The sequence below is a fragment of the Gracilinanus agilis genome, chromosome 6 (assembly GCF_016433145.1).
Source record: "Gracilinanus agilis isolate LMUSP501 chromosome 6, AgileGrace, whole genome shotgun sequence".
Lineage (NCBI taxonomy): Eukaryota > Metazoa > Chordata > Mammalia > Didelphimorphia > Didelphidae > Gracilinanus > Gracilinanus agilis.
Window position 1 is genome coordinate 231,576,028 of NC_058135.1, and position 14,153 is coordinate 231,590,180.

Here is a 14,153-nt window from a genome sequence, read left to right on the forward strand (position 1 = left end):
CAATTGCTTGAACGCATGGGTCGGGGTGGACATGATTGAGGGTGTGGACTCGAAACTACCACACCAATGCAACTACCAACAATTTGGAAATTGGTCTTGATCAAGGACACATGACAAAACTAGTGGAAATGCGCATCGGCCATGGGTGGGGGGGGTGCAGGAGGGGGGGTTGAAGGGGAAAGGTGGAGCATGAATCATGTAACCATGTTAAAAATGAATATTAATAAATGTTAAAAAAAAACAAGCAAGAGTTAGAAAAAAATTACAAAATGTAAAATAAATAAGTTTGATTATATTAAATTAAAAAGGTTTTGTACAAACAAAAACAATGCAACCAAAATACGAAGGCAAACAACAAACTGGGAAAAAATCTTTATAACAAAAAACTCTGACAGAGGTCTAATTACTCAAATATATAAGGCGCTAAATCAATTGTATAAAAAAATCAAGCCATTCCCCAATTGATAAATGGGCAAGGGACATGAATAGGCAATTTTCAGATAAAGAAATCAAAACTATCAATAAGCACATGAGAAAGTGTTCTAAATCTCTAGTAATTAGAGAAATGCAAATCAAAACAACTCTTGAGGTATCACCTCACACCTAGCAGATTGGCTAAAATGATAGCAGGGGAGAATAATGAAAGTAGGAGGGGATGTGGCAAAATTGGGACATTAATGCATTGCTGGTCGAGTTGTAAACTAATATAACCATTCCGGATGGCAATTTGGAACTATGCCCAAAGAGCTCTAAAAGACTGCCTGCCTGCCCTTTGATCCAGCCATAGCATTGCTGGATTTATATCCCAAAGATATAAAACATATAGGTAAACAGACTTGTACAAAGATATTTATAGCCGCACTTTTTGTGGTGACAAAAAACTGGAAAACGAGGGAATGCCCTTCAATTGGGGAATGGCTGAACAAATTGTGGTATATGCTGGTGATGGAATACTATTGTGCTCAAAGGAATAATAAACTGGAGGAATTCCATGTGAACTGGAAAGACGTCCAGAAATTGATGCAGAGTGAAAGGAGCAGAGCCAGAAGAACACTGTACACAGACTGATATACTATGGTAAAATCGAATTTAATGGACTTCTGTGCTAGCAGCAATGCAATGATCCAGGACAATTCTGAGGGATTTATGGAAAAGAACACTACCCATATTCAGAGGAAGAACTGCAGGAGTGGAAACACAGAAGTAAAACAACCACTTGAACACATGGGTTGATGGGGACATGGTTGGGGATGTAGACACTAAATGACCACAACAATGCAACTATCAATAATATGTAAATAAGTCTTGATTGATGACACGTGTTAAAACCAGTGTAAATATGCGTTGGATATGGGGGGCGGGTTAAAGGGGGGGGTGAAGGGTAAAGTAAAAACATGAATCATGTAAAAAAAATAAAATAAAAAGATGTCTATGGGCTGATGGGGATATTATTGGGGATGTAGACACTAAACAATAACTCTAGTCCAACTATCAATAATATGGAATTAGGTCTTGATCAATGATAAATGTAAAACCCAGTGGAATTGTGCATCAGCTAAGGGGGGTTAGGAGGATATGAGGGAGAGGGAAAGAACATGAAATATGTAACTATGGGGAAATATTAAAAATTAAAATAAAAAAATAAAGATGAGAAATCTGAAGCAAAAAAAAGGTGTCTATCAATGTGGGAATGACTGAAACAAATGATAGAATGTAAATGTTAAAAGAATATTGTTTTGTTCTTTAGTCATGTCCAACTCTTCATGAACCCTTTGGGATTTTCTTGACAAAGATACTAGAGTGGTTTGCCACTTTCTTCTCCAGCTTATTTTACAGATAAGGAAACAGGCTAATTGGATTAAGTGGTTTGCCCAGGTCACACAATTATTAAGTGCCTGAGACTAGATTTGAACTTAAGTCTTTCCAACTCCAGGCACTCTAACCATTGCACACAGAGTATATAAACAACATTGAATATGAAGAATACAGAGAAGAATAGGAAGATTTTGTCAACTAATGCAAATAATAGATAGCATTTATGTAGAGATTTTAAAGGTTTGCAAAGTCCTTTATATACATTATATTTATATATGCATTTATATACATTATCTCATTTGATCCTAACAAACCTATGAAGTAGATTCTATTATATATCCTTATTTTACAGATGAAGAAACTGAGGTTAAGTGATGTGTCCAGGGTCATTCAGCTAATAAATGTCTATGGCAAAGTTTTATTTTACAACTTCCTGACTCCCAAGTTCAACACTACCTACTGCGTGACTTAGCAGTCTTATGAAATAAGCAAAAGCATGAAAACAGTATACATAGTGATTTAAAAAATGTAAACAAAGAACAACAAAAATCTCAAACCCAGAAACTGAGCGTTCTGAAATTACACTGAGTAATCTCTGACTTTACTGGTTTCCTTTAAGTCCCAGCTAAGATCTAATCTTCTATGGAAAGCCTTCTCCATCTCTTCTTAATTCCAGTGACTTCCCTTTGTTATTTTCTATTTGTCCTACATATAATTTGCTTTGTATACATTTACTAGCATGTCTCCCCCATTAATTCGAAACTCTTTTGTCTCTTTTTGAATCCCCAGCACTTAGAACAGTGCCTGACATAGTAGGCTCTTAATAGTGAGAATAAACTTCTCTCCCTTCTTTGCAAGGGTAGGAAATTATGAATATGTGACACTGAATATGTTGGACTTAGTTAATACGTTGGTTAGTTTTGAACTGTTTTTTTCTCCTTTTCTCCTTTATTCTTTGTTATAAGTGATGTTAGTTCTAGTTGTGGAAGAAGAGATGAATTTATTGGGAAATGAAGGGTAAGACAAAAACATCTAAAGATTTAAATTTTTAAAAAAGAATTTTCTCCTACTCAGTTCTGAAAAGTACATTCCCCTTTCATTTTCCTCTTAATTTTTTTTTGATGTGACCTCTTACATTGAATCATATATCTAATCTGGAGTTTATTATGGTTATAAGGTATTAGATGCTAGTCTAAACCCAATTTCTATCAAACTGCCTTCTACTTTTTCTAGCTGTTCTTGTGAACAGAGAGTTCTTCCCTCAATAGTTTGCATTTTTGAGTTTACTGAAGAATGGACTGCAGTATAAATTTACTTTGCTTATCTAGTATGTTCCAATACTATACTTTTCTATTTTTTAACCAGTACCAAATGTATAGTAAAGATTACTGTTTTAGAATGTAATTTAAGATTATTATGGCTCCTTTTCTTGTTTTTTATAATTTATCTTGAGATTTTTAAATCTTTTTGTCTCTCCAGAGATGAAGTTGATTTAATTTAACTGCAGAGAAACAAACAGAAGTTTGCTATGCCCAGAACCCTGAATTAAGTACTGTCAAAGATACAAAGACAAATACGGCACAGTCTTTGTTCCATCCACCAAAGAAATTACAGAGGGAAGACAAGCTAAATAAAATACTAAGCATTATCAAAGTCTTCCATCATAGTTCAAAAAAACAGACAAAAACCAAGTAAGATGAGAGTTCAAAGGAAGGAGTGGATCACTACTGACTAGTGATGAGAGATGTGTGTGTAAAGAAGGTGGCATTGGAACTGGACTTTGAAGGATGGATAGGATTTCAACTGGTACAAATGTATGTGGAAGAAATTCCATGTGGTATGAGCAAATGTACAGAAACAAAAATCATGGGATATATTCAGGGAACAACCAACTACAAGATCTGGGAAAATAGGTAAGAGATTACTATAAAGTGTTCTTAATACCAGATCAAACTGCTTGGACTTTATCCAGTAGCTAATGAGGATCAATATAAGGTTTTTAAGCAAAGGAGTGATGTGATCAGATCTGTAATGTTAGGCAGATTAATCTAGCCATGTTATACAGGAAAACAAGAGAAAATGAAGTCAAGGAGGTCAATTAGGAAGTTATTGCAATAGTTTAAAAAAAGAGGTAATGAGAGTTGTGGCGGCGGCAATAGAAATGGAAAGGAGAGCAGAGCTACTTGTGAAATACAAAACTGATGAGGTTTAATGCTTGGTGTATTTTGGATCAAAAGGAAAAATGGGAAGAATGAAGAAGAAACTCAAAGTTTGATCATGAGTAAACCTCAGAAAAGTAGTACAATTAACAAGCTGTATGTAATGATTCTCAAATACCTTGATCATGGTGGAAACTGGATGCACTCTTCTAAGATTCATCATCATAGTTCTTACTAAGTCGGCCACAGACAGGCCAATAGCCCATGAAGTATAACCCTTCAGCTTGATAACCTCATAAGCACTATGATAGTAAGAAACACAATATATCAAGTATAAGCTGGGAGAAAAAAGGTAGTATTCATTGAGCATAAGTGCCTATTGGACATTTCAAACTTATATGCCCCAAATGTCTTTAACTCAATATATGCAAAACAACTTAATATTTTTCTACTCAAGCCCATTCCTCTTTTAAACTTCTCTATTTCTGTTAAAGGCACTACCATCCTTTCAGTTTCCCAGATTTGCATCTTCAGTAGTAGCCTAGATTCCTTACTCTCCCTTTAGCCTACATTTCTAATCAACTTGCCAAATCTTGTACTTTTGATTGCCATAGCATTTCTTGCATCTGATGTCTCTCACTATTCCCATGGAGACCACTTTAATTTATGGCCTTGACTAGACCCCTTCAATAGCCTGACTGGTTGTCCTGCTTCCATCTTCACTTCAACCTCTTGGAGGATCTGGCAACCTGGAGCTGTTAATGTTCTCCCAACCCCAAATCACTAGTTATTTATTTTATGTATATCCTGTATTCCTCCCAGTAGAATCTAGGCTCACTACTATCTGTGAATCCTTGCTGCTTAGTATACAGCAGGCACCAAATGTTTATGGTCAATAATCCTTTCTCCCTATCTCTAAGAAAGAGTTAACTCTCTGTAAACCTTAAAGCATTCTATAAATATAAGTGATTCTTATCTCCTCTTACCAAATCCAATCCCTCTGGTTTTGCCCCCAATTTATCCCTTTCCTGCCTCTCCTGGAATCTTTCTCCATCATTCACTTCCTCTCTTACAATTGTCATTTCTCCCTCTTGGATGGGTATTCTTTTTGTGCTTACCAACATACTCAGGTCTTCCTCAACTTGAAAATTCATAACAAAAACCCTTTACTGCTTAACCTTCTTATCTATTCTCAAGTTGTCTCATCTATCTCATTCTTTTTACTTTGAGTTCTTTCATCTTCTCAGTTTCTTGTCATCAGGCTTCTATTTCTTCTGGTCTCTTGAGATTGTTATCTCTAGGGTCAGTAACATTAGCACCTGGTTGCCAAATGATAATAATCTTTTCTCTCTTCTTTACTTTTTTTTGAAACATACCATTCTTTATTTTTATTTCTTCCATGAATTTTTCTCTATTGTAAGCAATATGTGTCTTCTTTAACAACATGATAAACAAGGAAATATGTATTATATGATAATATATGAACAACCTATATCATATTACCTGTCTTCTTGGGGAAGACTCCTGAAGCTTCCATTCATTAGCATTTCTAGCTTTTCCTTGGCATATATCTCTTAACTCATGATGCACAAACTACCCTTAGTTATTATTGTTCATGTTTTCTCTCTTCTTTAATATTTAACAATGCCATAAACCATAATATAATGCTGTATAAATGAGTTGTTATTACTATTGACCATTTTCTTTGTGTGAAGTTTTCTCTCTCCCACTTCCTTTAGTTTCTATGACACTATGCTCATCTGGCTTTCATTTTTTTAACTGCCCAGTCACAGAGCCCCAAAATGTTAACTTTCCCATCTCTCCTCTACATATTTACAATCTATCTTTTATACTCTTATTGGTACTATAGCCAAGTTCTCTCAAAAACCCATCTTCTCCTCTTCTTTCTCATAGTATTTCATTTCTTCTTGCCAGGACTATTCCAATAGTCTCCTAACTGATGATCTTTCTTATCTTCCTCTAACCCATCTCACTCCTACCTTAAAAGTACTTACAAAGTTAAAAAATGGCTCCTTTTCCCCTTCAAGCACCTCAAGAACTAAGAAATTTTAAACTCTAATTTTACCTTTCAACCACCTGTTTATGAATAACTTTCCATTGATCCTTGTCGTCATCAGTTCCTAAACTGGGATGTAGACTCTTCAGGGGAATACCAGCAACATTCACTCCACTCCACACAGCAACTAAGAGAAATATATCCCAGGATTAATATATTCATTAATATGACTTCAATAATTCCAGCCTATTTAGTATTAGAATTTTTTCAACTTTAAAAGTCTTTTCTATTTGATGTAGTTATCTTCAGAGATGAAGAATGCTGGTGGCCTTACTATCAATCCCAAATACTCTAATAGATCCATAATTTCTTTGCCTTACACATAGTTTCCTATCCTATGTAGCTATTTAAAAAATGGATGTTTTCTTTTTACATCCTCCCATTTCCAAATATAACTTCCCTTTTTCAAGAGAATCATCCCATATAATAGAGAATAAAGGAGGGGGAGAAAAGTTCAGCAAAACTGCATCAATTGTGTGACAGTATATACACTGTTCCATACCCACCCCCACTGCCAAAAGGAAAAGGAAGTGCATTTTCTCCTCTCCTCTTCAAGGCCAAATTTGAGGACTAATTAATTTCTCTTGCCAGTTTCTTCTCATAAGCCTACCACAAGAAGTACATCGAATATGCTTGAGGCTTTCAAAGGAGGATACAAGTTTCCAAAAGCTATCCCATATTCTTTTTTAAAAATATATTTTATTCTTCCTTCAATTACATCCAGAAATAATTTTTAAGTCTTTTTTTTAATTTCAAGTCCTGAATTCTATTACTCCCTCCTTGTCTTCTCTACTCTCTCTGAGATAGTAGGCAATTTGATACAGATTTTACATGTGCAATTTTCCCAAAGCAATTCTTTTGTGAAAGAAAATTCAAATTAAAAAAAAAAGGAAGAAAGAAAGAAAGTGAAATATGGTATGCATTGGTCTGGATCCAGACTCCAACGGTTCTTTCTTTGTAGGTAGATGACATTTTTCGTTATGAGTCCTTTGGGATTATCTTGGATCATTATATCACTGAGAATAGCCAACTCACTCCTAGTTGTTCATCATACAATATTATTGTTACTATGTACAATGTTCTCCTGTTTCTTCTATTCTTTCACAATCATTTGCCACTACTTGTTCACAGCTATTCCCCAGTTGATAGGCATCCCCTTATTTTCTAATTCTTTGCCACCACAGAAAGAACTGCTATAAATATTTCTGTATATATAGGTTCTTTTTCTTTTTTATCTCTTTGGGTCAAAGGGTACGCAAGCCTTATAGCCCTTAATCACAGTTCCAATTGCTCTCCAGAATGCCTGCATCAGTTCCCAACATTCCCAACAGCATTTCTGTTTCCCCACAGTCCCTCTGACATTTTTCATTTTCCTTTTCTTTCATAATAGCCAATCTGACAGGTGTGACTGAGGTATCTCGGAGTTGCTTGAATTTGCATTTCTTTAATCAATAGTGATTTAGAGCATTTTTTCATATGACTATTGTGTGAAGGAAATTTATTCTCCCCTTTTCTGGGGTCACACAGCTGACATCATCTCCACTGATTACCTCTATATCTGGCATCAGCCTGGACTTGACCCGGATAGCTAAGGTAGGAGCAGGGGAGCCAGGAGGTTATAAAAAGGGTTAAGTAGGAAGTTTGCTCTCTCTGTCTCTGGTGCTTTACTGGGGGTCTGCCAGAGGAGCCACGTGGAAAAGCTAGATTAGCTTTCTATCTCTCTCTCACCTTCTACCTATCCAAATAATCCTAATAAATTGTTTTAGAATCTAAGGACCGACTCCTATTTTAATAGAAAGACTATAGATAGCTTTGATCACTTTGTCTGAAAACTACTTGTTCATATCCTTTGACCAGTGATCAACTGAGGAATGATTTTTCTTATACTTTTGACTCATTTTTCTTTGTTTTTGAGAAAGGAGGCCTTTATTAGGGAAACCTTCTAAATTTCTTTTTCAGTTATGATTACTGTGTATTTCCCTCCATCCTATTTCCCCTCACTGTTTATCCTACCCTCTCCCTCTTTCTCCTTTCATCCTGTCCATCTTCAAAAGTGTTTTACTTCTGGTCACCACCTCCCACAATCCACACTCTCTTCTATCAGCCCCTTAACCCTCATCCTATCTCCCCTTCTCCTCTTACTTTCCTATAGGGTAAGATATATTTTTATACCCAACTGAGTATTGAGCCAAATCTGATGAAAGTAAGGTTAAAGCACTCCTCTTCCCTACTCCCTCATCCTTCCCACCACTATGAAAGCTCTTTTGCACTTCTTCTTTGTGAGATAATTTATCCAATTCTACCTATCTCTTCTTTCTCTCCCAATGCATTTCTTTTTCTCACTCCTTAATTTTATTTTTTTAGGTATCAGCCATAATATTCAACTCACACTCATGCCCTCTGTCTCTGCATAACTCCTTCTAACTACCCTAATAATGATAAAGTTCTTAGGAGTTAGATTATCTTACTGTGTAGAGATGTGAACAGTTGAACCTTAAATTGAATCCCTTATGATTTCTCTTTCCTGTTTACCTTTTTATGTTTCTCTTGAAATCTATTCTGTTCTTAAATCTCTCCTGGAATTGGAAAAAGCCATTTTAAGTTTGAATGTAATAATTTAGTCCAATCCTTAAAGAAATCACCTTTCAGAAAGCCTTTAGGACAAAGGTTGTTTTTACTTACCACTAGAATCGCCGTGTTCCCCAATGATCCAACCATGACAGCTTGTTGGATTCACATCCAATTTATTTCCAATTAGGTAACGGAAACGGGCAGAGTCCAGATTAGTCCCACTGCCAATAATACGGTGTTTGGGTAAGCCACTCAGCTTCCAGGCAACATATGTCAGAATGTCAACTAGGAATAGAAAATTCATATTAGAAACAGACTTCAGATAAGGTAGACATATTCATCAAACTTTGTGTTTAGAGTTTGCTTTTCTGAACTGACAATGGCTTGTATATAATACTGATTTGTAACAGTGTAAACAGGTTAAAATGAATAAACTAAAATATTATTTGTCATATGTTAACGTCAGCAACAATAACAAAATACAATACAGTGTATAAAGACATAGCAATTATTTTTCACCCTTACTATGCACAGATTCTTCTCTAAATGGTCTCATGGTAATATGAAACAGAGATATTATTGGTAAAGTTGTAAACTAGTCCAACCCTTCCAGAGAATTATGGAACTACAGAAATTTGAACTACACACAAAAGGCTAAAAACTGTGCATACCCTTTGATCCAACAATACTACTACTAGGTTTATACCCCTGAGAGATCAAGGAAAAAAAGAAAAGGGTTTATCTGTATAGAAATCTTTATAGCAGCTCTTTTTGTGCTTTGAATATTGAGGAGATACTCATTGCCTGGGGAATGGCTGAACAAGTTATAGTATATGTTTGTGATGGAAATCTATTATGCTATAAGAAATGATAAAGAGAATGGATTTGGAAAAATCTGAGAGTATTTATATAAACTGATACAAAGTGAAATGAGCAGAACCAAGAGAACACTGTTCACCATAATAGCAATACTTTCAACTATGAAAGATTTAACTACTCTGATCAATAAGTGATTCTATGACAATTTCAAGAGTAATGATGAAAAATGCTATCCATCTCCAAAGAGAGAACTGATGAACACTTGCAAATTAAAGCATTTTTTCCACTTTATTTTTATTGAGGTTTTTTTTTTGTAACAACTAAGAGGAAGTATGTTTGGCATGACTTTACATGTATAATGGATATCATATTACTTGTTTCTCAGTGGATGGAGGAGGGTCTAGAGGGAATTTAGAACAAAAAATTTTAAAATGATTATATTAAATGCGCATGCGCGTGCACACACACACACATTCCATATGAGGAAAACCTGACAGCAGAGTGAATAGAATGATAGGCCTGGAGCCACAAAGCCTTCAATTCAAATCCTATTTCAGATACTTACAAGTTGTGTGACCGTAGGCAATTTGAATATTAGCTTTCTGAGGCAAGATATTTTTCTTTTAGGGAGTAAGGTATATTTGTATTTGGGAATTTCACGTTTTTTTCAGGCTACCAACTATGGTGAAGTTTGTTTTTTTTTAAGCCTGTTTTTTTCCCCCCACTGTGGTTGTCTGCAAATTTTACCATATTCTTTATTTCCCTCTCTCCCTAACTGTAGCTTAGCCCAAAATACAAAACTAAGAGTGTTTCCCCAAACTTGACTAATGAAAAGCAAATATCTACTTAAGTATAAATTTCTCTTGCTAACATAAAGGACCAGCCTCATACCTTGCTTCAATAATTCAAGGATTTGTGATTCATTAGTATGGACATACTCTCATCCAATGTAGGACAAAGCACCCCTCCAAAAAACTGCTGTGATCAAAAAAATTCATTAGAATCTATAGACAACATAGCAATGAACCTCTTCTAACCTTTGCTTGACTGGTTTTCAAATGACAGACCATCATCTGGCCTATACTCAAAGCCTTTCCTGCTTTAGGTAGGCTCTACCTTAGCCTTAAAGAACCTAGTCTCTGTAGCAGAAAAGTGCAACATGTAGTATTAGAAGAGGTAAATATTCTTATCTCATTTTAATGAATTTCCTTAAGAGTAAAGAAGTTTTTCCTTAAAGTAATAGAAAATAAGGAAGTATTTTGTTTTAAAAAGCCTTTGCTGAAATGGAAAATTAAGTTTTCTATAAATAAGATCCCTTCAGATAGCAGTTATTATTGCAAAAGAAGCAAATATTAAAAAAATAATATCTCTCAAGAAAATTACCCCAGATTATCTTTTCACAAGGAATAATATGGAAAGGTCTTTCTAGGCAGTAAAAATATAAAATGTCTGACCTGGATTAGACACAACAAGCAGTTTGCAGTCAGGACTGTGCTTTATGACATCAGGAATAATTGCTTTCAGGATGTTCACATTACGCTGGACCAAGTTCAGGCGACTTTCTCCCTCCTGTTGGCGTGCACCTGCAGTGATAACTACTATCTGGGAGTTGGCTGATACTTTGGAGTCTAAATAAAAGGTAGAAAGAAAAACAGGTCTGAGGTTGAAACATCCCTGCTATACGTTGGCCAATTGAAAGAACCCATTCTGTTTTTCTAGCATGTCTAAGTACCCACTTTCTCCCCGTCTGGGAAGTGTAAGCCTCAGAAGAGGCCCTGAACTTCCCCTGTGCTGGCCACTGCCTGAACCCTGCCACTGTCAAACAGTAGCCCTTCTGCACCTGGCCCTTGGGCACATTTTGCCAAAGATTGTGGATAATGACTTTGCAAGCACAGACATCAGATTTTCAGCATTTGTAAACAAGTTTGTTCAGGTCCAGAAGCAGGATAGGGTAGAAATAAAAGGGTTGAGTTTGGTGTCAGAAAACCTGCACTTCTGTAGGCTTTAGCTTCCTTTCAATAACAGATGGGGTTCAATGGGATGGCCTCTGAGGTTCTCTCCAGCTCTAGCCCTCTTCCCAGCATCTCCCTTACTCTCAAGCTTTATCTCTCTTATCAACCACTTTTGTTCCATCTGGAGTCTTGTCATTGTCAGAGCTAGTCTTAGAGACAAAGCTCTTCTTTCTTTTTTGCCCTCTAAGCATCCTAGGCATCAATTTATGCTCTTTGTCACATATAGCTTCATTATTTGAAGTACAGGGAATTTTCAGAATGAGACAAATCCTACAAGAAGTTGTATAACATAATGTGTTACAAAGTCAAAAATTCAAATACTTGATAACTACTTTTCAACCTTCTTTCTTACCACTCCCTCATATCCCAGAATCCAGAGCTAAAAAAAGGCATTAAAGTTCACCTAGTCCAATTCACATGAACATAGAAATACCTTCTGAACTATGCCTGACAAGTTGGACATTGACCCTCTACTTTGAAGCCCTCCAGCTATGGGGAACTCATTACCTCCTGTGGCAGCCCATTCCACTTTTGGATGACTCTTAATTGTTAGGATGTTTTCGTTTACATTGAACTGGGAGCCAAGTAAAACAAAAATATCCCTTTTCCAAATAACTATCCTTTAAGTACTCAAAGATAGATATCAAAGATAGATGGATAGCATATCTAAATTTTCATTTCTCCAGATTCACCATCTCCAAGGTCCATCAACATAACTAGGATAAGGCATTGTATCCAGACCTATTTCTACTCTTGCATCTTTCCTCTGGAAGAAGTCAAGATTGCCATGGGGCCTCTGGCCTATTGGATTCCATTTTAGGAAAATGGAATCCAATAGGCCAGAGGCAGTCCAACTTGGGCAAAGTATAATAGGATTGACATATATCTTGTTCTGGGTACTATAATTTCTTTTAATGAAGCCTAGAATGACAGTTTTTTTAAACTATAATTTAACACCACTGATACAATGAATTTTAAATCTACTGAAATTCTTAAGTGCTCTTTTTATTTTTATTTATTTCTCTAACCAATATGGAATACAAACTATCCTGAAACTTTGGTTCAAATCTTAACAGTGATAGGTTAAGTCCCTTTACTTTTTGAGCTTCAATTCCCTCTCTATTAAATAAGGGATCTGGGCAAGATAAAAATTGGAAAAAAAAGATAAAATCTATATCCTAATTTCATATTAAAAGTTATCTAAAAGGCAACTAGGTGACTCAGTGGATAGGGAGCCAGGCCTGGATCAGAAAGACCTATGTTCAAATCTGGCCTCAGACACTTCCTAGCTGTGTGACCCTGGGCAAGTCACTTAACCCCCACTGCCTAGCCTTTACCGCTGTTCTGCTTTGGAACTGATACTTAATATTAATTCTAAGACAGAAGGGAAGGGTTTTTAAAAAAAATTTATCTAGCTACGCTCTCCCCAATCTGTATTAAGAATATTACATTTATCTCTATTTTGTCATTAGTTTTGGTCTATTATCCTAGCCTCCAGAAATTTTCCTGGATCCTGACTCCTACTTAACCTTCATTTCAGCTGTTCCTAGGAGCTTTTGTCTTATGCAGATTTGACAAACCCCAACTAAATTCATCAAGACAGTGATAAGATGTTTAAAAAAATAAACTGATGGATGTGGCACTCAAGACTTCTCTCCCTCCAGAATAAGATTCAGAGCTTGTCCAGGCAGTTAATCTATTCTGAACCCAACTGTCCAGACCCGGCAAACATCTCTCCATCTTCAATTTAATTCCATTCAAAACCCGTTCATTAAGCACTTACCAAGCAGATTGGCATTCCCCTCTCCCCTGCCACCCTTGCTTATATTCTCACCTGCCAGCCTCCACCTGCTACCTCTCTGCCTTTAACCCTAGCTAGTTCCCATGCCTGTCATGTACCCTCTTGGCACCTCTGCCTTACACAATCTTTTTCTCCAAGGATACAACTTGAAAACTGCCTTCTAAATTAAATTTTTTTCCTGTTCTCCCCTTGCCTATCCGCTAGTACGGTCTCTTCTCAATGTATTTACCTTACATTTATTTGTATTTATTCTCTCTTTATATGTGTAAAATATGTATATCCATGTTCTATATAATTACGTGTACACACACACACGTCAAGCCTATATGATATAAGCTCTTTGAGAGCCTTTCCTCATTTACTCACCTCAGATTTACTTCTATTTATCTCTTTACATGAGCATGTTTCTATTCTCTGTAAACACCTTATATATGTGTATATATATACATATATATATATAAAACTAGATAGCCCAGTAGATGGAATACTGAGCCTAGAGTCATGAACACTTGGGTTCAAATCCAGTCTCAGACACTTACTAGCTGTGTAACTCTGGACAAATCACTTAACCTTTGTTGGCCTAAATGGCAATCCACTCCAGTGTCCTAGCCCAGCAAACCCCATGGGCAGTATTGGCACTGAACAACAATAAATATACGGATATACAAACCTGTTGTGCCTGTTATGATGCAACTTCAACAGCAGAGACTATCACGGGCACCATCAGCCTCCCACAGTCCCCCAGGCTCACAACCTAGGTGTCATCCTCAACTTCTCACTTTCTTTTTTCCATAACCAAAATTACACCCAGCCCCATCTTCATACCCCTCTCCATCACCCCAAGTCCTATAACATCATTTCCCCCTCCTCTGAAACTGCCACGATCCTTGTGCAGACAC

General features: G+C 36.3%; 1 protein-coding gene across 2 annotated transcripts in view; it reads right to left on the reverse strand.

Annotated features, from left to right (window-relative positions):
• LOC123252057 (L-lactate dehydrogenase A chain-like) overlaps window positions 1-14,153 on the reverse strand; it is a 45,798-nt gene that overhangs the window by 13,451 nt on the left and 18,194 nt on the right. The window contains exons 3-6 of one of the 2 annotated variants that reach the window (XM_044681418.1): window positions 10,896-11,069; window positions 8,734-8,907; window positions 6,061-6,178; window positions 4,153-4,276 (exon numbers count right to left, since the gene is read on the reverse strand). In XM_044681418.1, coding sequence (XP_044537353.1) covers window positions 4,153-4,276; window positions 6,061-6,178; window positions 8,734-8,907; window positions 10,896-11,069 — 590 coding nt within the window. The remainder of the gene's footprint in view (window positions 1-4,152; window positions 4,277-6,060; window positions 6,179-8,733; window positions 8,908-10,895; window positions 11,070-14,153) is intronic. The other variant, XM_044681419.1, reaches the window with a different exon arrangement.